General features: G+C 45.6%; 1 protein-coding gene across 1 annotated transcript in view; it reads right to left on the bottom strand.

Annotated features, from left to right (window-relative positions):
• ANKRD28 (ankyrin repeat domain 28) overlaps positions 1 to 12,213 on the bottom strand; it is a gene marked incomplete at its 3' end in the record, with an annotated part of 114,897 nt that extends 102,684 nt beyond the window's left edge. Inside the window, exon 1 of the mRNA XM_084282232.1 lies at positions 12,149 to 12,213. Within this exon, the coding sequence (XP_084138358.1) occupies positions 12,149 to 12,175 (27 nt within the window). The 5' untranslated portion in view covers positions 12,176 to 12,213. The remainder of the gene's footprint in view (positions 1 to 12,148) is intronic.
• Positions 12,214 to 24,271: the final 12,058 nt, after the last annotated feature.

A 24,271-nucleotide genomic window follows, 5' to 3' on the forward strand; every position in this document is an offset into this window, starting at 1 on the left:
GCCCTCCTGCCTGGTGGACGCGCGACATTCCCAAGATAATTGATCCAAACTAACTAATGCCGTCAATCTACATCAGATTACTTAAACCCATAAAGACCATGTCATTTTTAGCTGCAGTGGCCTTATACTGACAAAGAAGAATTCACTTCCAAAGCACTGTGACCCTACAAAACCTAGGCACAACGTGCTTAAAAGAAAAGCAGCTGGATTTTTCCTTGACGGACAGGAACCCAAAGAGAATTGTGCCCCATGCAGATTCAAGGTTTTCACTTCTTTGGAGGTGAAGAGGATATGGGTAGGAGGGGGAGGACTGGCAGAGTAAGACCTTTCAAACACAGAGCCACCAGGTGATGTGCGCTGGGTAGGGCGTGCTCCAGAACACCCAACGCCAGAGACAAAAGCACCGTCCTATAAATTGAATATTCCAGCGCATGCACCACGCCTCTCACGCACCGCAGCATTAAGCAACACTGAAGAAATTGCTCTGCCCTCGCTCCTAGAGAGCTTAAATCCATCTCTGGGGCAGAGACAAGAAGCTATGACTAAAGACTTGTGGAGGGAAGCACACCCCACCTCCCTGACTCGCCAGGCTCACCCCTCCAGTACTGAGGCTTCATCAGCACAGGACAGCTGACGGATTTCACCGGGTCTGCCCTTCATCTAAACACAGGCAGAAATGAGTTAAGAAGCCCTACTAAACCAAAGTAAATCATCTGGTTTTGTATTTATGCTTTTTAGATGTGTTTAAATAACACTGGGTACCGGTTAAGATGTGCTCATCACTGGGCTTTTATTACTTTTACTGTAATTTTTAATTTTTGATTTCATCAGGGCATTTAATAAAAACAAAAAGCCAAAGAACACCTTCAGGTTGTTTCAGTTACCTGTGTCACTAATACAGAAAGCTTCCCAAAATGCTGAGCACAGTTATTGTACGAAGGGAATACTACAAACAGCTACTGACCTTCATCAACCACTTGTAGGTGGTCACCGAGACCATCAACAGTTTAGGATTAGCACAGCTCTGTCAGCCTGTGCTTCTTCCCAGGGGAAGCTCTTCATTTCCTCAACTTCTGGTTTTCGCCCCTGAACAAACTGAGTAAGAGCAGTAACTGTAAGGAAAGCCCCGTTTGTCCCCAAAGAGGCTGCCGATGTCTGATGTTTCACACATTTGTTCCAAGTGCATAGCCCATGACTTCTGTGGGTGAAGCACTTCAAACCCAACCCTTTGGCAACAAATAAATACTACTTCAGTCTTATTTCTCATTTGTTTAAATACCACTAGATACCATTTTTAAATCTTAACAAGTTAGATTCCTGCATTTCCCTAAAGTAAGTTTTAAACTAAAAGTTTCCCTCTCCTGATTTCTACATCCTCGAGCAGAGCTTTCCCTTCAAGTTCCCACAAGCCAAGCCAATAAACCACACTGAAAACAGATTAACCTTTTGTCTAGTCTTATCACCACCAACCTTTGTACAACATAACACAAAAGCACAACAGAAAGTACTCTGTATCTGTTATAAGACACAGAACATTTAGTACAGATTAGCAAAAATTACCACAAGTGACATTTCATTCGCAACATTGATCAGATCTGTTTTAAAACACGAAAAGCCACACAACACAGGAGTTCTCAAAACTTTGCTTACTTTAAATAACTTCCATTTACTTGAACATAGCAAACGATTTTTCAGACTCTGCTATCCTCCCCTATTTCCCTCTATCAAAGGGGAGATTTGGAATTGGATTCTTAGGTAAGCTTTCTTATATACCAAACTACTTTTCTGATTAACGTTTTGCAAAAATACTTCTTTATTAAATGTCTGCCAATCTCTCTTTTTCCTCTTCATTTCCCCTGCAGCCCAGTGCTCCTTTGCTTATCTTTTACGGCACTGATGGGGGTTTTGACACCCATTAGGGGCAGCAGTGAGGGTGCCAGTGCTCTCCCCCATCATCTACTCCAACGCCCCCAGCACAGACAGCTGGCCTCCCCCTGAAGCAGCTCCTGAATGACAGCCTAGCATTTTTAGGCAAGTAAAAAAATAAATTTTAAAAAATGCTCATGACAAGCAGTTTCAAGAACAAGCATGAAGCAGAAGCAGTAACCTGACATTCAATAAGTCTTCCTGGCTCCAAAAAAAAAAAAAAAAAAAAAAGTGAGGAGGTATAAGGGCACTGACATTTATCTTCCAGGTTCTTCGGTTTTTAACTCAAAAAATTTACAACAGCTACATGGTAACAAGCATACAGGTGCTATATTGATAATGATTTTTAGCAGAGACTGTTAAGTGCAATGCCATTGTACCCTTATTTGCCAAGGTAATTATTCCCAGTGCATTACAATCAAGAGACACGTCCATTTTTTAACCAAGTTTTGTAGTTGTATCATGGTTTATTCCACAAAATTAAACCAGAGTCAAATGCATGAATAGCAGCATCCATAACCCACTGAATTTAAGGCTTTGTATCAGGATCAAAATGGGAAACAGAACCAAGTGTGGAACAGTCCATCCTGGTAAGGTTTTCATTAATGGTGATTTAAAGTGCTCTCTTCCTTAGCTGCTGATAAAAATATTTGTGCAACCAATGCACTTCTGTTGTGGCACTCGCACAACCACATACTAGGTGATAACTGAAATATGAAACAATAAATTTAACTACCATTTTATACCCCCATTTCCTACGGAGCTCGGATTAAAATAGTTTTTCTCCCATTACAAAAGACTTCCATTTATTCTTAGCCTGACACGCAATTATTTTTGCTTTATTGATTACTTGCGGAGAAGTGACCGGTTACTGTTTCAGCTTATCTCGACTCGCTCCTTTTTCTACCGGCGTATTTTCTTCTCAGATATTTCCCTGCCCCGAACGTGTATCTGTGCGGGGAGATACGGGGAGCACCAGTCACAACAGGCGTGACTCCGAGCTGTCACTGGACAGCGTCCAAGAACGGGAGCTGCACACACAGCAGCACACCAGGGAGTTAAAAACCTGCTGAAGGGCTTGCTGTCCATACACGCTCCTCTGAAGGAAAGGCCAAAAGCAGGCTGAGCTTGCTGTGGGTGTAGTTTTCAGGTAGCTGGATTACCTGAGCACAACCTGGGAACCTCCTGATGAGAGATGGGAGGAAAGGAAGTCTCCTCCGTGTCGCTTCCAGCGCTCTGGCTGTGAAAGCTGAGTAGCAGAGGACATGATCAGCCCAGGGGGGAAAAAGCAAACACAAGGAAAAGCTGCGAGAGAACTGGCACGCAGTTGTCATACACGACATGGGAAAAAGCAGAGGGTCCCAGAAGGCAGCACATGTGGTAAACAAGGACAGTACAGCAGCACTCTGCTTGCCTCGGGGTTTTTACAGCGACTGCAAGAGGCCCCATGACATGCCATAAACCACCACGGGCGTTCCTGGGACCCGAGCTTCTCTCCCCATCACAGAGGGATTCGCAGCCACGCTCAGACCCCACAACAATCACCAACCAGACAAGAAAAATCAATCACATTGCCGAGTTTCAAAGCACATTTAATAAGTTTCAGGCGACCAGCATTCAAGTCACTTTGACAGAAAGAGCAGTCCCAGGCAGGCTACGCCCAAACTCTTCTGCTCACCTCCCCTGCCAAAACCCAAAGGACATTCACAAAGGACACCTCTGATTACATTTCTGGCACAAAGGAAGACATTAGAGTGAGTTTATTTGGGGCAAAACCGTCCTTTCTAGCTCCTACTTAGGAAAACTTTCAAGGAACAACTTTGCAGTCATCCACTAACCTCAACAGCCTCTCCCCTGCCTTTTCACCGCTTTGCAGAGGAAAAAAAGTGAGCAGCAACTGCTTAAACTCACATGCAAGCACCTATCAAACCATGGCCTCAGGCAAGAGATTAGCAGCCAGTGAGTCTCAATCCTTATTGTTGGAGATTTTACAAATGGGAGAAAAGAAGAAAAAAGAAACACAACAGAAATCCAGGAGAAGCACGTCATTAAAACTCCATCCTGGCTGATGAAATCCTTACCCTTCTGCCCACCTTTAAAGATTAGGGCTGTTCAGGCAATACATTCCACTTCTCCCTCCCACACACACAAAGTATCTGTGGCTCCTTCTCCTAGCTGTCAGCTGAAAATGCTGGCCTTCACTACGGCAGATAATTTCCAAGTGGCATAATTAGCCCCGTTTTGGCTGTTCGTTAACCTCTTAAAAGAACAATATTATACAAAAACTACACCCTAATGCCTCTGAACCTCACTCGTTGCTGGTCATTTCCATTGTTCCTCACCTGGTGAGAAAAAACAAGCCTGGGCAAACATACAGCGTGGCAGCTGCCCCACAGCATCCATCACTTGAGCAAGGAGCTGGCATTGCCAGCAGGCACTGTGTGCTCGGCACAACAGCAGGCAATGAAGTTTTGGGGACACTTCACTCCAACCATCCAGGGAGACAACTTTGCAGAAGGAAAGCGATCGCCCTGCTCCCCCACGTCGAGGGTGGGATGATGAGACGGGAAAGCAGCGAGGCACCCTAAACGCTTGCAGGGATTTCTGTGGTCATTGTGATAGGAAGAGAGTAACGCACAAACAAAGCTTAGCTTGAAATACAAATATACATATATGAAACATCTTTTTAACTATCAGACCTTCTGCAAAATTTTGTAGCCACTTGTGGGCGCAGAGTCAGGCCCCGTGGTTCTTCTGCTTTGATGCCAGCAGTTGTTCTTCAATTCTGTATGCAACACGTGTAATGCTTCAGCGATTATTAAAACAGTTTTTAGCACCTATGCAACGTCGCATGAATTTTATTGAGCTTCTGGGGAGAACTCACAGCTTTGCTGAAATGCAAACTATGAAAAATAACAAACCACAACTGCCCAAAAAGCGGTAAGCGTTGTGACTCTTTCAACAGCCAATTTAGAGTATGCAAAGTCCAAACCCATTCAAAAAAAGAAGAAAAATAAAAAGATTGGGCTGCAGGCAGGTAAATAACTCTTCCAAAACAGTAAGTTTGATGTTCTTGACTTGAAACCATTTTCCACATCTCTTGTTGGAAAAAAAGTAGGAAGCCTTCTTCCTTATATTATTCACAGTGTTAGCTCAACATCAGATGCTGGGAGAGTCCCCTCTCTGTGGTGTAGAGAGGCACAACAAGTAGAAAAAGGAACCAATGTCACTGTAAATGGAGCTCCAGAGGACAGCTGGATAGCTGTTGGCTTTCAGATACCTGTAATAAAGCCCTGAAGTTCATCAGAAGAATAGCTTTGCTGTTCACCAACACGGACAATGCCAGGTCCTCACCCTTTTTCTCCTCCTTGTTCTCCGCTGCTTTACAAATCTCTTCTTCACCTTTCTTTCACTTTCATTATGAGGACATCGAAGGAACTCTTCTTTTACGCTCTATTTCCTCTGGAGTAGGTTATCTTGACTATCATGCCAACCCTGATTGTAGCAACTACCATTTGTTAAACGCCTTGGAAAAAGATGAATAGCCATACATGTCTATGCACAAGTCACAAAACGTTATTTAACCTTTTCCTGAAAAAATGTATTTTAATAGGCATCTCAGTCTGTGACCTAGGAGATAACAGTCTGCAAAAGGCTGCGTGCTTGGGGATGGAAGGAAACAGGAAACATAACACCTTGGGGGTAGGAAGGCAAGAAATAAATAATAATAAATGAGCTGGGTGGTTACTCCAGGATCGGGAATGATGCAGGGCAGTTAGAGCACTTGCAACCTTGCAGGTGACAGAAGAGAGAAGAGAAACCGTTCTCCTACAAGTCCTCCTTAATACTAAAATTATCCCCACAAATGAAGGAACACTATTCAGAAAAAACAAGAGACACAGCAGTGCTGTATAATAAAATACTGCCCCGGCATCTGAGACAGGATCAAAAGAAATGAAAGCTATCAGAAAGGACCAATACAGATTATAATCTGGCAAACAGACTGCACAGCAACACAATATTAAGCTTAATAACTCTTTTTATTGATCCTCCTGTTTTAGTGAGCAAGAACTGAACGATGTCTGCTGTTACAAAGGCACAGGAGGGGGGCAAGAAGTAGGAAATTGCACTAATATGCTATTGCAGTGTGAGGAGAGGTAGAGAAAAAGGAACAGACACCGTACAGAGACGTGAGGAAGGACAGAAACATCAAGTGCTCGGGATGGAGACAGACGGAGTTGCATGGACTGCCCTCCTGCTAACCACAGCAATGGACAGAGACAGTGACCTAGAGATGGGACAGGATAAACCAGAGCATCACTTACCCCAACATTACACAAAACTGAGTCTGCAGCAATGGGTTAAAAACATTACCTCAGGAATTCCTTACAGATGCTAGTATATGAATAACTACAGAACTTCCTGAAAGTGTGCTTTTTTCAACTGTCTAAGACTTAAATGTGTCTTCCAGCTACAAGCCAGGCAGGTCCTTGTGCTCCTGGGCTGCCCACCACTGGGTGACCAGGCTCCTGAATGGAAGGATCTATTTCCTCCCTGTTAGAGGTACTGCTATGTAGAGGGCACACAACAAAATCTTGAAACAAAACAGAGCTCTTCTCTGCTGCTAGAGGTTCTCCAAGTTCTGCGTTGGCCTCAGTGCTCGCACAACTGCCATCTAATTCCCATTTGTTGCACCCAGAGTCCTTGCTTGGGCCCCTTTTCTTCATTCCACGGAGTGCCCTTCTAGCTTTGCTTCAGCAGAGTCAAAACAACCAAAACAACCACGCAACCCCAGCCAGACCCTTGCTTTCCTCACCACGCCAAATGGAAATGCAGCTGGGGGTCCTCCAGCAAGTGAGTGAACCTCCAGCGTGACTGCGGGGCGATGCTGAATGCCTTACAAGTTCTCTGCTGCTGGAATTAGGAAGAGCATGAAGTGACGGCTCGTTGTTTCAAATAAAGAAACACTGAACATTTAGGATGGCTTCACAACAGCTCGAGGCACAGAAATGGACTGCACGACGCAAACAGGCACAGAGAGGTACAAAACCTCAATCTCTACCACCTTCTCCTAAGAAGAGCCAGGTTACAAGTAAGAGGCATCACTTTCCTACTCTGTGGTAGGAAAGCTTGTTTCCCCCACATAGTTCTGAAGTTTAGCAACACAAGCAAAGGTTTCGTGTTGTTGCTGCAGTTCGTTTCACCCCAAACCCGTTTTAAAAATACACAGACCTTTGCTTTTACAACTCTCAAGTTCAAATACAGTTTCAGTAATTCAGGGGAAAAAAAAAAAAAGAATATTGACATGTTGAGGCTGCCCTGAATTGATGGGCTCACAAACAATGTTCTCTTTGCAGGGTGTCCTCCAGTCCATCCACATACGTACCAGCAGGTCGTAGCTGCGCCCACCTGATGCAGAAACGATCAATGAAAAAAATCTAGAGATTATATCCAATCCACAGTAAAGATCATCTCATTATGGTACAAGTAATTAGCTGCTTCATCTAACAAGCGGTTCCTCAATGCACGGGGATGCCACAGACCAACTGTTTTGCCCATCACTGCTGAGGTTTCCTCGATAACCCTCTGCACCTGCCCAGCTGGCTACAGCCACTGCATCTTCCCTCCTCTCTCCACCTAACACCTCATATCGAATATATCTTCAAATGCCAGCTTGAAATTTATCCTCCACCCCCAAAGAAGGAAAACAAACCCCCCATGGAGCAGTGAGGGACTGCTCTGTTTATTATTATTTTTTTATTGAAGTATGTGAAGCGTTTTGTGATTTGTATTCTGATCCACGGTACTTAAACACAAACATTATAAATAACTTTGAAACAGTTAGTCACTGTAACTACGGCAACAAGGCTCCCACTCCATTTCCAGAAATAGGAGTAGAGGTAAGAACAAAATACAAAGTTGGCAGGAGCCAGAAAACAAGCGATCAAATATTAGTTTGACCCCGGGAAGGCCCAGCTGACCAGAAGAAAAATAAATAAAAGGAAGACAGCAGCTGAGAAACAAAGTAGATGCCACAAGGTGAAGTGCAGGATATCAAGTGTAGTACCGAAGGTGTTTAATTTCGGTCATCCACAACCCTTCTCAGTGAATGGAAGTGAGGACAGAAATTTGGGAATCTAGCAATCCACATGAGACACCAGATTGCTGCTTCCCAGTGTCAGCAGATGCTGGCTTCCAAGAGGAAGCATCAGCTTTTACACCAGTGCCAACGAAGTTGCTTCTTCACAGGCAAGTGGACATTTGCCTCATTTTCTCCCCTGATACTTGCCTCCAAGAAGCGGCCACAAACCCTCGCTGCGACCCACATGAACGGCCCTTTATGCCCTCACAGGAGGCCACGGAGCCAACAGGATCTGCCACAAGGATCGGGCTGCAGAATCAAGGCTTGCTTTGTCTCTCCACAACCTCTTTTTTTTTTTTTTTTTTTAAAAAAAAAAGTTTGTTTTCCTCCTTTAGAAGAACTGCTTGTTCGCAAGTCAGGAGCTCCGCGGCTATCAGCGAGGAATCTGATCCCCCACGCCAACAGCCCGGGGATCCAGGCCCTCTCAGCGCAGCTAACAGGAGGGCTGGTAATTGCTTTGTACAGCAAGATAGTCCGGGTTCGGGTTACCTGGTGGAAAACTTGGAGTAAAGAACCGTATCTTTTAGGTGCACGTGCTCTCTTAACATGGGAAGGAGAGAATTACCTGCACAGCTGTACCTCACCCTCCTGGTGTGGTTACCTCACACACAGCTCAGAGATTTCGGGCAGGTTTTAGGAAGAATTTACGAGGAAGCGTTGAGAAGCACGGAGTGGTTCTCACCTTCAGCAAGACCCCCAAAAGGATTTATTCAAAGAACGCTCTCACCTAAGACTTGCATGGAAAAACATGAAGAGCTCCCTCATTAACCTACCTGCGGACAGCACTTACAGAGCGACCCCACGCCCACCACATCCCTCCCTCCCCGACCCCTTCTCATCGCTGCAGGAGACCGTCCCTCCTCCCGGCGTAACAAGGAGCTGCCTGGGACGTTTACCCTTGGCAGCAGCTCCAAGGGAGCCAAGCCTGACGCTGGCACCGATGAAAATAGCAACCACGGAGGCACTCAGGGCGCTCACTATGACACCGCAAACATTTGCTTGACTGCCAGCTGAACGAGGTCCATCCGAGCCCGGGGAAAGATATAGAGGGGCAATAAAGTCAGTGCTCACGCTGCTCAAGGACTTTCAAGATAAGTGGTCGCTCCAATATCCCCTCGCAGTGGTTGTTCACACTCCGGTCCCTTCCACCCGCATCTGGCTGATGGGAATAAATGCATCCCCTCGAGCACAGTCTAGTGGTCATACAGAAAGATCCCACAGAAGCTCCTTTCAAAAGCCCGTTCCCACAAGCCCTGTGATTTCTTCCTATCCCACACTTACAGCCCAGGAAAACAGGAAATGCAGAATCCAAACTGCGATGTACTGAAAGGCACAAAGAAATAAATAAAGCTTTACAGGCCATGCTGCACCCAAGGGACTTTGCCTCAAATAGATATATAGGTCCAAAATTAAAGACCAAATTCAGCCAGTTTTGATCAGGGCTTCGAGTATTTCAGCAGAACTACACCGATATGTAGGCTTATGCTGGCCTAAAAGTCAACTTGTAAGTGCAGGTATGATTTTTTAACACAGAGCTAAGAAGCCCTCAGCTGTCAGGCTATCGACATTTCACCTACCTGCTACAGAAAAAATGGACTGTCATTCCTTATTGAGCGACTAATTTAAGGCTCTTTACAGCAAAGATTTGCCTGTTTGGGGAAACCTTTACTATACCTGCAAACTGTGCCTGAATGACCCAAGCCACGCGACACTTTGCCTTTCAGAGCTGAGAAGTCCAGGAGACCAAGGCACGCCGTTAATAACCACCCAAAAGCAAGCTGCTTCTCTTTCTTTTCACCGCCTCTCCAAAAGATCTGATAAAACATCAGCGAACCTTGACCTCGAACACCGCTTTCCAGGCAGTTTGCTACAGGAAAGCACCACGGATTTTCGGGACGGAGCTGAAACTTCCTTTTACAGCCTGCTTCCCCCTCCTTTGGTGTTGCAGCAGTTCAAGCAGCTCCTCATCTAGAAAAACCTGGCGCACAAGCAGCACGCTATGAAGATAGTACAAAGGCAAACAAACTGAAGGGGAAATACCTTAATCATAAGGCACACTTACTGCATTTTCCATCTCTGCCTTGAATGGCTTAACCTGAAATAACAGAATTTGCAGGTTTACTTCATCTGTTTCCAAGCACGCCTGACGTTGCACAGCAAACCAAGAACCATGAGGACAATTTGGAGCTTCCAACTTTTGTAGTGATTGCACTTTCTATCCCAGAGTCAAACGATTTGCAATCGAGCATTACAAGCACAAACTTTGCTCTGTGCGGGTCAGTTTAGCTTTGCATGCAATTTTTGCAACGACAGCTTGTAGTTTTTTTGATACCTAATATCATCTGAAAGCAAACAAGTCCCTTCTGAAAGCGTACACCCTGAATTATTTCAGAACTCAGCAAAACATTACTGCCTTGCAGGATGGCAAAGCAGCAAAGCTCAGGCAGTAACACAAATCTGTTGAGCACGTCCCTGCTGGCTGCTTGCTGAGCCCAAGGAAGGGCCTGCTCTCCTCAGCACATGGTAAAGCTCCATTCTGAAAGTGAAATGCATCAAGCTGGCCTCCAGAGACAACCAAATATTTGAGTTTCACAAACACGCGAAGCACCTGTAGGATCAAAGTTTTGTTTATCAGCGCGCTACGTCAATCAAATCAACTGCAAGCAGCACTGGGATTTCACCCTAGGAGCCTCAAAGCAGAATTTCTGACCTCATCATAAGCTCTCAGGCACCGCTTTTACACCACATTGCAATACGAGGGGTAAGGAAATATCAAGCTGCTTGCTTGCATGCCCTAGGTCTGCCTCTCCCCAGCCAAATCGCGATGCTTAAATTAGGAATACAGAGCCCTCCTTGATCAAGGGGCATCAACAACTTGATTTGGGGAGGGGAAAAAGTCTTGAGAATTACACAAAAGCAACGCCTGACGCAGCAGACCCTTTGTTGCAGATACCGATCTGCTAAGGCAGGGAATTCGCAAGTCACTCCCGTGCTTCCCGCTGGCAGGAAAGCGCCAGCACCTGGGCACCTTTGCACTGCCCCGTGAAACGCAGCCAGCGCCGAAGCAAAGGCTCGCTGCCCAGGCTCCCAGCGCACGTGATTACCTCCTGCACTCCAGGCCAACGCACTGGCGTGGAGTATTTGGTCCAGGTAAACACGCAGCGTGCTCCACCAAACACCAAACTCGGCTCCTCCGCTTTTGTATCCTACCCAGGGCGGGTTTACCCCAGCGAGCCGGGGGCGTTGCGATCGCAGCGCAGCACCTGATCCTGAGGCCAAGGCACCTCGCACGAGAACACTGAGCTGAAGGAGCTCTCCGCGATTAGCAAAGCAGGGAAACTTCGTGTTAACGCGGTTCCTAATGGTTTTGGGGAATCCTGAAGAAAGCAGGATTTGACAGCGCTTGCAATCGAAGACCTCCGCCCACAAGGCAAAGGTAAAGATGCTGCCAGCATCACCCCCCAGACACGCTTCTCCAAAACCAGCGCTCTCCCCCTCCCCTTCCCACCTCCCTCAGCCCTTCAGGGGAGGGCACATTTCTGCTCCCAAGGTACCGATGAACCCCCGGAGACCCCCGCAAGCCCCACACCGGGGTGAGCCCGCTGCTGGCTGGGCTCTGCTGCCTATCCCCCAGCGGCTCCCTGCAGAGGGGCTCCCAACACGGGAGGGGCGCACCCAGCCCCCCCAGAGGGGCAGCACCAAACCCCACAGAGCCACCCCGCGTGGGTGCCTTTTGGGGACGAGGCTCCAAAACCCATTTTTTTTTGGGGGGTGTGGGGACGGCCCGGCGGGGAAGCGGGGCTGGAGGGGAGGGGGGGGGGGGGGGGGCGCCCCCTGCCCGCTCTGTGCCCGACCCCGGGGGGACCGCGGGGGTCCCGGGGGGGTACGGGGAGGGGGCTCCCGGCCCCGTCCGTGACCCGGCGGCGAACAAAGCCGGGTGTGTGCCGGGGAGCGGCGGCACATGGCGGCAGCAGCCATGCTGCCTCCCTCCCGCCCGGGAGGGAAGGGAGGAAGGGAAGGGAAGAAGGAAGGAACGACGGGCAGAAGGAATGAGGGAGGGGAGGCGGCGGAGCTACCCACCTGCTCGCGGAGCTTGAGGAACACCATGGCGATGGCGACCCCGCCGCACCGACCGCCGCCCGCCCGCCCGCAGCCGCCTCAGCGCCGCGCCCCGCCCAGCGCGGCCCCACCCCCTCCGCGCCCGCCCGCCCGCCACTGCCGGGCTCCCGCCAGGAGCGGGGAGGGATAAGGGGGGGAAGGAGGCCCCGCCCCCCCACTCGCGGCAGCACTCGCCCGCCGGCTTCAAAGGAGCCCGCCCCCGGTCCGGCCGGCGCCACCAAGGGGGGCGCTGATTGGGCAAGAGGAGGCGGGGAGGAGTAAGGTCGGCGGTGATTGGAGGGGAGGGAGAGGCGGGAGGGAGGGCGGTGAGGGGAGGGTGGGCTGGGGGCGTGTGGGGCGCAGCCCCGCGCCCACCATTTTGGGGGGAGGATGGGGCGGGGCGGGGCCGGGGGCAGGGGGTGCGCTGGGGTCAGGCAGGCCCGAAGGGAGGGAGGGAAGCAGCAGGGAAACGGCCACAGGGTCTGCCACAGCACGAAGCACTGGGCCAGCTGTCCCCTGCCAGCAGTGTCACCAGTGAGCCGTGTCCCCAAGCACCACGTCCAACCTTTCCCTAAACACCCCCAGGGACGGGGACTCCACCACCTCCCCGGACAACCCGTCCCAGCGCCTGGCTGCTCCTTCTGAGGCGAAATTCCTCCCCATTTCCAACCTGAACCTCCCCTGGCACAACTCAAAGCCATTCCAGGGCAGCTCAGTGAGAGGCACGGCCAAATGACCAAAATGATGAGCTGCGGTGGCTACACGCAAATAACAAAGTACAAAAGAAAACCAATTCTGAAGGTTTTTTCCACTACATTTGAACCGTATATATTTGCAGAGGACCAGTGAGGGTGTCACCTGCTTAATTCTTGTATTTAATTTCAATAAATAATTTACAGGCTTGCAGGTAGGCCTCTGCACGTCAAGCACAAAGAGCATTGCCATAGACAGGGCTGCATAAAACCTCCAGCGAAAAGAATGAAAAGCGGCACCAGGGGCACTGAGAGGAGAAGTGCTGATCTTCCAGAAAACAACGCTGCAGCCAGCCAGCCCTGCCTGGTAACTTGTGGTTTGGAAGGGTTGGCTTCTCCCGAAATGCGATTCTTCCCCTCCTTCCTCGCCCCCAAAGAAAAACAGACCGAAGAGACAGGGGGTTTTTGGAACTGCGCATTGCTAAAGACAACACTGATGGGAATATTTGTGGTTTCTTGACTTTCCTGTAGCTTCAGAATTACAGAACCACAACTTCTGAGCACTCCACGTGTAGTGAAATCTACTTAAAGACTTTAGTATTACCTTAAGAAGAAACAAAGAAAGTTTAATAAAGCAGCCACGTGTATTCTGTGGAACACTTGTGTGTGTATTTTTGCCCTCACCCATGCTCTTGGTGTTGATTCCAGTAGGAGCCGGGAACATGAACATATTCTCTTGGTGAATGGCAACGTTGGAAGAACAGAAGGGTTTTCTGTAGGTGCTAGCAAAGACAGATCTTCCTTTATCTTTGAGTACAAGTAGCCTGATGGGGTGTGCTTGTTTATGTCATTTGATTTTAACTGGTTAAGATTGCAGTCCTATTTCACCAGGCAAAGGAAAAAAAAAAATCAACATTGTCACACTTTCTAAATCAAATTTGTTGACATCTAGATATGTCTAGAAATACTGATTAGCATAAGTAAATATTTTAGTTGATCCTAAATAGCTCTCTATTTTAGTACTTGGGCAATTTTTTGATTGTTTTTGAATAAAAGCATGCTGTGTACAACTATGAAAGACGTAGATTTTGACACTATGTAAAATGGTTGGGATGGCAAAGTGGTAAAGACGCTGGTGGCTGTGGAAATTAGAGATAATTTTATCAGTACAGTCAGTGGAGGAGAAAATGACATCAGAAAACATTGCCTGTCCCCATGTTTGACTGCGCTACTTTTCAAAGAGAAAAGAACGTCTGGGAGCTGATAAAGTTCCACTTCCTCCTGTGAAGCTTATCAGTTTATGGACTTGTTCAGGAGAAAAAAAAAAAAACTACTTTCAGTTCACCTGGTAATTTCTACATGTAGGGAAGTCATCGTACATAAAAATGTGGCGCTTGTGCTTGCCAGGACCTCCTGCAGCTCAGAGCCAAGGCACTGTTTCAGCAGCGGGAGGTGCACCTTTATGTTGCCCGGGCTCTAGCTGGGGAGCCGGCCTGCTGGTTTTATCGTATGTACTTAAACATGCCAGGAGCAAACTGAACTCTGACCCCAGATCATTGCGGCTTTCTGTGAGTAATAAGATAATACAGTATGAAAAAATTAAGTGCTAAAACATGGAAGTTACAATACAGATCGTGGAGATATTTGCCTGGTTCAGGGCAAGCATGGTGGCTACTGAGGTCACTTATATACATAAAGGTGAATCACACAAAAGTGGAGGGGGGTTCCTGATATCAGTCGGTTGCATGTGAACACTTTTTTTTTTTTACAGGTCACAATATGAATTATTGTCCCATCATTATTCCGTGTAAAACAGTCCAAAGTGTTGTTACAACTTGAACAAAAATGCATAATATGATGCTATCATTAGCAATATTATCTGATCTGCCAGGGTGCCACAAAATACAGTGTTTCACTTAGGAGCAATAGAAATAATATAAATAAAAGCTCAGAAGTTAAATGCAACACTGCTGTAAGGAACTGAGTGCTTCTTGTTCATTTATGTCAGGGTAACTTCACCTACATTATGTGAAAATGCCCTGGTTTCACCTGTCACAGGGTCGGTAACTGCACAGGTGTCCCCTAGGAACATGAGCAGTGTTTCACAGCAGTCTGTTAGTACTGACACACAGACATGCTGAAAGCTGCGACGTTTCTGACAGGGTTCAGATCCCAAACCCACAGAAGTTGGAAATTCCTGCACCGCCTTTTAAATCAGAAGGTTTGTAAATGATTAGCAAGGCAGCACTCCTGAGGGCACACTTTCAGCAGGGCGCAATAGGCTTCAACTGCACGGCTCCCGTTAACGTTAATGTTAAATCACCATGCTGTAACTTATCCCACGGTGTGTAACACTACCCAGTGTTTTAAAGATAGGACCATATGTGCGGCGCTGAAATACATAATGGGACCGACTTGAAGAGACCTCATACAGGAGATGTTTTGTAACTCACCCAAAACTCATTCATGATTTATTTAGTTTGTCAACAATGCCTGTATACAGAGCTCTTTTTAACCAAGGGTTTCAGCCCCGGCAAGGTTGGTCTTTATTATTTTTTTTCATTCTGCTGCATGGGTAAACAGGCACAGAGGTCGACAGACTTACACAAGGTCATGGAGTGAGTCAGTGCCATGGCTAGGAATAGAAGCCAGGAGTCCTGATTGTCACTACCCTCCTCCAACTGCTGTCCCATGCTCCTAAATCACAGCAGGGCTGGTTTTATTTTTTGCACATAATACGATGTGTCTGAAATCAATACAGTTTCGTAACTTCCTATGCAGGGATGCATTATCTTTATGAATCAGCATTACTAGGGTGCTAGTCTTCCGATGGAAACCAAGCTCATTTTGTAACAATATACGAAGAACATCATCATGAGGGGTTTTACACATGCTCTCACACGTTTTATCCATCAGAATCTAAACCAGCCAAGGTTTTGTAATTCTGTTCCCAGAGATGAGGTTTTGAAGCACTGGCTGTTCACAGCTACAGATTGTAATGGAAAGATATTGAATATCGTAACGGCACCATCAATCAAGCAGCATTGATTGGCATTGCAGAAGCTCCATTATGCTTATGGATGCTCACTCGACCAATTTCACCTCAGGTGGGTGCAGGGCCAGGAGGAGAGGGAACCGGGGCGCCTCTCTTACTCGGAGAATGTGTTTAATAACCAGAGGAGGGCAGGGCACACACGAGTGGCCTTGGCAGGATCAACATACAGCCGGGGCCGGCCCAGCAGCTGTAAGCTCCTATCAGTCACCTGTGCTAAGGAAAATTCAAATAAAAAAGAGAGAAAACAGAACATAGAGAATATAGAGGGCGAAGCTACAGTGGCAAGACATTGCATCGTCACCTGCATGTTTTATGGGAAAAACGTGGGCTGTTTGACGGCCAGGCCTGATGTGCCCATATGCTGCCAAGTTACTCTTACTAGTAAAGAACAGGCTCAACAAAGGGATACAGCTGGCTTTTACAGGGGTAGCTAATTGGCTTGAACTAGCATACTACAAATCCTGTTTACATTTCTTGTTTAAATAGCAGGCAACTTCCCCCCCCCCCCCCCCCCCCCCCCCCCCCCATAAAATTAAGTTTATCTTCTTCAGCAGGATAAAGGGACTTAAAAAGGCAACAGAAAGGTGTAAAGGACCCTAGGCCTGGGTCTAACTTTTACACAGAGATGAATTTTATCCCGTATCTCCTTAAGATTTCTTTGTTTAGAAAGTCTCAAAACTGCCCAGACGTTAATGAAAAGACTTTGTACACCATTAGGGATGGGATTACAAAAGACTAATTCTGATTAGTTGTGAAGCCAGAATGAATCAAATAACAAGTAAAGAAATAAATCATACCTTTAAACTTAATTGAGACATGGAGATTAAAAAAATAAAAAAATCAGTAACATATTTCCTAGTACTTGTCATGTTTTGAGATGACTCCTTCAAACACTCTGAATATCAGCTCTCTAGACCCTCTTGTATCAACTTACCTTTAATTAGTGCTTGGAGAAAATGAGAGGAGAGGAGAGGAGAGGAGAGGAGAGGAGAGGAGAGGAGAGGAGAGGAGAGGAGAGGAGAGGAGAGGAGAGGAGAGGAGAGGAGAGGAGAGGAGACATAAAATATTAAAGACAGACAAAACACATATTAAAAATATTTCAGTAAATAACTCCAAATGTCCTTTTGCTGTGTCAGTGTACCTCAGAATGGCCAGTAATGGCAAACTGGAAATTCCAGTGGGCTGTGATCTTGCAAATTATTTTTTCAGGCTTGGCCAGTTCTTTGAAGAGTAACACCCAAAGTGAGGCACCCAGTAGGAAGAGTTTTGGACAGTCATCCTGGCTAGCCGAAAGCTTGTGCACCATAGAAGTCCTGATGGGAAGCTGCAAGTGCCTTGCTGCACAGGGATATTTAGTCAAATATGCATTTTACCAGTGCTCTAGCAAAGTATTAAAGGGAACTCTGTTGGAAATACTGATTTTCATGTAAGAAGCAAAATAGAGGTTCTGACTTCCGAACAAGAAGTTTCTGAACATCTGAACCCCTAGTTTTGATGATGGCTGACGTAATGCTAATATCCCAGCCAGGTGCTAATTTAGAGAAGACAATTTCTGTGTACATAAATTTCATTTCCCGATGAGCTATAGATTCGCTATTGACTATATCCTGTGTTTTTGCTTTCAGAGTGGTTTGGTTTCAATTGTGGGCAAAATGATTCTAGTGTATAGTTTATATGTTTGGCTCTAAAGCACTTAAGTGGTCACCAGTGGGAGGGAAGTACGAAGAGTGAAGGAAAAGGCAATTTTTCAAAGAGCCAGAACCCCAGCTGAAATGAGCACTCTGAACGTGAGCTACTGTATACCTAAAATACAAGGTGAACAGTCAGAAAGGAGGAGGGTTCTGGGTGCTGCTTTCACATGATCCCCCTTGACAATCAATACTGCAGTAGTGGATGCCATGAAAATGGGGCCAGTGGTAAAGGAGGGTGAAGACGAAGAGCATTTTGTCTTACCGATAGTTTGGTTGCTGCAGTAGTCAACTTTCTCAACCCTCATTGCCCTCAAGGCTGCAAATATCAAAATATGAACAAAAGTGCAAAAACTAGACACATGGATTCTCACCTACTGATTATTTTACCATTTCATGTAAATGGCCATTACACATATGAATGTGGTAATGCAGCTGCCTTGACACATATTGAGAACCTTAAGTAGAACTTCTGAGTTCATACAATACATACACAGGCCCCTTAACTGTCACAGCAGAGAGCTTTTCATTGTCCAAATATAGTGGAAGAATAGTCACTATACATCCATTGTGGAACAAGGATTCTATCATAGAGAATACCTGTCTTTAACATTTATTTTTTTCTTGAAGTACGATTTTTTGAATACTTTGATGGTGTCTGCGAGCCTACAGCCCCGCAGATATGTATGTAAACGCTTCTCAGATAAATACTTTTATCATCTAAAGGAATAAAGTGCTTGAGGCAGAAGACAGGAGTCTCTGGGAAATACACTACTGTGATGAATATATTTGTCAACTGAGTGCCATAGAGATGAATTTCAGGGAAGATGAAAAGGGTTTTCATGACAGCAAAAAATTTGTAACTCAAAGAAGAGAAAATGAAGCAAACAGTTTGCATTTATCTCTGCATCTTAATAGACAGCCCTATTCCTGTTTTCATGATGTTGTCTTCATTCTCATTCTAAAGGATTTCCATTTGTATAAAATATTAAAAAGAAATGGAGTCGTACAGGTAACGCTTAGTACTCCTGTCAGGCGCAGCAGTTGCAGAGCCAGGCTAATATGTAGATATTTTAGTCTGAAGACTTTCATTTGTACTGCTTGTAGTGCTGCTTTGGACCTGACAGTTGACATGCACAGAGAGAATGCATTAAAGCACCTAGAATTTTATTGTTAATTATGATTTGATAAGTTGCCTCTCCCCACCCCTCCCTGGAACATATGCCTCGACAAATGAAGTCAGAAAGGCATTTCAGCTCTTTGATAGCTCGGCCTGCCACTACAGCACTGGAACCAGTGTTTGTTTTCTTTTAGTACGAGCAAAGACTGAGCCCTGAATGAGAGCAGGCTGCAGGCAGCATGCTTCCTAGCAAGGATCCTTACTGCTGAGCGTGTTCTACCTCTTTGCCTGCCAGAGTCTGAGTTTCTTAACTTGTAGATAGAGCACGCTGCACGGCCTGTATTTGCTCAAACTGGGAGGAAGGACTGGGCTGAAGACTGTCTACGAAACAGGCACAGAAAATGATATTTTCTACTCACTGCTTCTGGGAATAGCACCATGTACATACCATATACCAGACAAAGAGGCGTTTGCTACCTCAGAGAGTTTACACTATAAAAACAAGTTGTGTATTAACTGTGTACCTGTTAACAAGAGAAATGAGAATCTGAAGACTTTTAATGAAGCTAGGGCAACTCTACAGATAAAAGCTCATATTGTACGTTTTGTGAAGAATATAAGAACTTTTTGCAACATAAAAGCATGATCTGTTTTGTACTGTGCAGTGCAACACGTTATACAGTTGCTTATGATTGCATTTAGACCAAGATATGCTTCTGGTCCAATGTTTTATTTAGTTTGTAGCATTTTTTTTAATAGCAAGGTATCATACTTCCCTTGGAAAATTGGAGAGAATAACCTCCAGATCAGCTAGGACTGAGATGAATGTAATTAAAGCTGTTTTACTGAAGACATTAACACCAGATATTCCCTAAAGTACTGACTGTGGAGTTCTACATTGCCATGAGGTGATTTTGCTAAATTTAGATTTGTATATACACCAAAATAGCATAATTAAATTAAAATACTGGAAGAGTTCCATGTAACATATTTGGTAATGGTTATATTCAGGCTACTGCTCTGTGCGATACCTTGCTGATTTAGAGAAAAACTTTGCATATGCACACAGGCACATTAGTAAGTGAAGCAGAACATGAACTTGTATTGAAAATGCTGCATGCACACTGGATACACACTTCAGGTTTTCCAGGTCTATAAAATATTCTAAAATGAATTAAATAGATTTTCAAGAATTATGTGATGCAATCATACTGGGGAATTGAAAACCCTTTGTATTATAGCAGCTAGTTACATGTTGAACATCCTGCAAAATAGGAACCTTGGAAAAGAGTGGCCATAAGCCATGCCATGGATACAGTGCTAAGCAGCATCTTCTTCTTATTTGAAATACGGCCCAGACACAGCCACCCACACGTAACTATATGTTGTACCTGTCTAAATACATGCATTTCCTTATTGCTGTTATTTAGAACAGGCATGTGGCTCTATGTGCAAATGTTCATTTTAGTGTTATTATAAGCATCAGTACTACACCTAAGATTTGTTTCCAGGAGTTTCTTTTGTGTCTTTTTATAAGTAGCAAAGAAAAACTTCCTGAAGTAGGGAACCCATGTCAGTACCAGTCCCCGTACAGGCACAGAGGAAAGAGGCAGTTTTGGACCCAGCAATTACACCGTTGCATGCTTTTGTCAGGAGGCAGCAGCACAGGCTGCAGAGACTGAGTCAGTACCAAGTGCTGCTTGTAGGTGTGCTAACTGACGGGGCTGTCTCAGGATTAGTTTTCAGCAGGCTCCTCAACACAGGCTGACTTCAAATCCAAATAAAATCCAGCTCAAAAGTCATTTTACTGGCTAATATCTTTGTTCCTCCCCACAGAAAAACCCAACGCAAACCCCTTCACCTGACATCTGGTGGAAACATTGACATCTTCAGAGCCGAGGACAACGTGCCACCATCCTCCCAGCATGGGAACAGCAGCATGCTCTGTACGGACTCGGACACTTCCTATCCAAAAGGGGCCACGGCTGCTTAGCCTGTTGTTAACAGGTACATGTATAATTATGGAAAAGGCAAAACTTTGCAAGGCAAAGTGATTTTGGCTGTGAAGGCTGTACTCATTCCCCTGAGGCTTTCTGACGGGCCAGCATGAGGCTGAGCTACGTGAGGACATACAGCGTGGAGGGGGAAGAAGAAAGCTGGCACTTCAGTTACACTTGTAAAAAGTTGCATATCTAAATCCAGGATATAGGTCTGCACGTATGTATTGGCAGGTCTGTGAGTGCTGAGCTGCAGCTTTTTCCCTGTACAATCAGCCTTGTGATTGCTCTTGGACCGTGAGCCATGCGGAGCTGGGACTGAATCCTGCCAGCCAATTTTCCAGCTCTGTCAGAGCGCTGCCACAGCACAATAAATAATACATAGGGACGTAGTCTGATCGACTGTGAAGCACAGAGGAGATGCACACTGTCAGGAGAAACTTTTACTAGTTGACAGAAAGTTTTGAAATTCAGGAGGTTGGGGAAATCAGATCTGCAGGGCGGGGGAGCAGACGCGTCTCACAGGGCCTGCCCCAGCCTCCATGTGGCACCACCACCAGACGCCTCCAGCTGCTGGTGTAGGCCTCAGTGGCAAGGTCCCTGTCACTTGGAGGCCGAGTGGCCGTGCAGGGCTGCTGGCGAGGAGCACATACCATCAGCCTTAGGCTGTGGGCACCCACGACCACAGCCTGAATGGCACTGACCAAGTTTTCTTCCCGTGTCATGTTCCTGACACACAAGTAGGCCCACTAGATTGATGTGCTAGGTAGATGGGCCAATTACCAAGCTAAGGCTGGATATGTTTTCTAAACACATGCTTCTATACAATATTTGTATCTCTGTGAGTTGTGGGAAGAGCTACCGGTCCCATGGCCATCAAGAGGAATTTTGAATAAAAGGGAGCAGAATTTTACCCATTTTTTTCTGCGCTGTCTCCAAAGAAAGGACCACAGCCAAGCACTCTGCTCCTGCTGTGGGCTGGGTCTTTCAAATAGCACACAAATAGTGCGTGGGCTGAAGTCAGCATCATGCATAAGGAGTGTTTGCAAGCCGAGGAGAAGGACGGAATGTAAATCTGCAAGATAAGAGGCATGACAATTGGGAAGTCCCTAAACATAAGTTCAAACAATTGGTATTCAAAAGGACCTTCTGCCAGGGAGGAAAAACCCTGGACTGCATACAGGAGAACATGCCCTTTGGGTGAAATTGGGTATAAGTGGATTTAGACCGTCTTCTGGCTTTGGCCCTTGTTAAAGAGCACTTCTTTTACTCTCTGCCTTCTCCTGCGAGGGTCTATTACCCAGTTTAGTGCTCTTGAGCCTCCTCGATAAACACAAGATATTGCTGTAGCATTTCAGTCTCCTGCACACCTCACACACATAAAAGTGCCTGCTCCTGTCACGATGGCATGAAAATCTCCATTTATGAGTATATAAATGAAAGAACCTCGCTCACTTGTTTGAAGAGATGAGCCTAACACCGTATGCATTCAGTATCTAATGTATCCTTTGGGCGCTCACTTGCTTTGTGCATTGCCTGGCACTTAGGCGTGAACTAGAGCCCCTAGATCCTAGCAAAATGTTTTTTTTTTTTTTTAATGTATCTGGTAGACAGAAACTTCGCAATTTTTCTTCCTACTGAAACCATGTGAAAAAGTTGTGAGACAGCTGATGGTTGTTCATGTCAAAACAAACACTGTTGTGCAGAACACAATACATTTCCTTTGAAACATACAGGAAAGTGATTAATTACCCCACCAATTCTGTAGGTATCTGGTTCCTTGGTTTTGATCTGGAGCTATTCTGCTTCTGTTCAACTCATTGATTCAAAACATCAGGGTTAAGAAAACTCTGGAGAGCAAACAAGGAAATCCTTGCTATCCCTTTTGTAATGTAAGCTTAGTTTTTTCTTTCCTTTCTTCTAAAAAAAAAGAAAAAAAAAAAAAGAAGAAATGTAAATCTCTTTTATCAGTTTGATTAAGGAAGAGTGAAAGGACTCTGTGCATTCACATTGGCGTAACTACTGCTGTTTTTAAATGCTCTTATCTTGTCTAATCATCCTCCCAAAATATATATTCACATTAATCAGTGTTTTACAGTACCCCAAAGCTTACTCTCTGTGAAGTATGAAAAGAAATATGGGACACTTTCTTTGCTGTCTCCCACGGGTGTCTAATAAAGTAAATCGAGAAACCAATTTTCTCCTCCATTAGGTGCCCCAAAGACAGTTTAAGAGGGTCTGTGGTCTTTTCTTAGATTATATTTACACTCAATGTCCCTTTTACAGTTGTATGGCTTTAAAAAATAATTTTTAAAAACTTAATTTGAAAACACGAATATATTCAAATGATTTAATTGCATGGTGAAGGTATGGGAAGGGATAAATTAACTTGGGGACAGCAAAGGACAAAGGAGTAGCTGAAAGGTCATTAGCTCTCCATTGCTATCATGTCCCCCTTAATTTGCAATATGCAAGTGGCAAATCTAGGCATAATATTGCGACTGCTAAACCCTGTCACTTGGGGATAGATCCCCACAATTCTGGGCAACCCGAATGGCAGGGACCTCGTGTTGGAGACCCGTCCCAAGTCATGGTGGCCCTCCAGAATGTGCACCTGTGTTTCTACCGCTGGAAGCAAAAGCTAACACTTGGTTAATTTTTGTCTTTGTAAATTGTCAGTACAGAGTCGGTGTCCCCAGCTGGGTGTGGGAGCTTGGTGGCTCTCAGGTCTCTCAGGTTAGATGCATGTACACATGCTGCAATGCCTGCAAAAACACACTTTTTCATAACTTCGCTGTTTCTTGATGCATAATACAGAAACGTGTATGATGTTAAGTCTGCATAACACATATAATGTACAGATTAGAAATGAAAAAGAAAAGAAAAGCATTGAGACCTGCAAGGTTTATGTTACAGTGCAGAGGCTGGGTGGAGTACAAGGGAGTTGCTGGGACATCCTTGAAACTCCAGTGACCTCCAGGTACAAGACGGGGCTCTCAGAGGCTGCTGCCATTGTCAGAAATTATTTGGCTCATCTAGTCTGTATCGGAGGCCTGGGGACACTAAAGCATACGACTTCGTACCCAGCTCTCGGGTTTTGCTTCCTGGCTGCTTGTCAGCATCTGGGCATTTGCTTCAAATGGTAACACAAGAAGCTAAGGAAGCTGCTGCTAACAGACCCAGACAGTTCAATGCTAGTGAAGTGCTACTACACCTGATTTTCAAGATCACATAGTAAGCGAATACATTTTGCATGCAAGTACCAGAAAATGCTGAAGATCTGTTTCAAGGAAAAGAACAAACTTATTAGATGATCAAGGGAAGCTACACTAGAGAACTGATCAGGGAAAATCTCAAAGAACAGTGTAAATCCACTAAGCTGGTAATTGCCTGTACATGATAACCTTATTTTAGATACTACACTTTTCTTGTAGAAATACTAACACAGCACTATAAAATTTAGGGCTTCTTTTCATGTCTGCCACATCCCAGTGGGATCTCAGCCTGAAATACTGCTCCGAGGGATACAGCACATAATCAGTCCCTTTGAAAC

This window comes from Netta rufina, assembly GCF_964035555.1.
Source record: "Netta rufina genome assembly, chromosome: 2".
NCBI classification, from domain to species: Eukaryota; Metazoa; Chordata; class Aves; order Anseriformes; family Anatidae; genus Netta; species Netta rufina.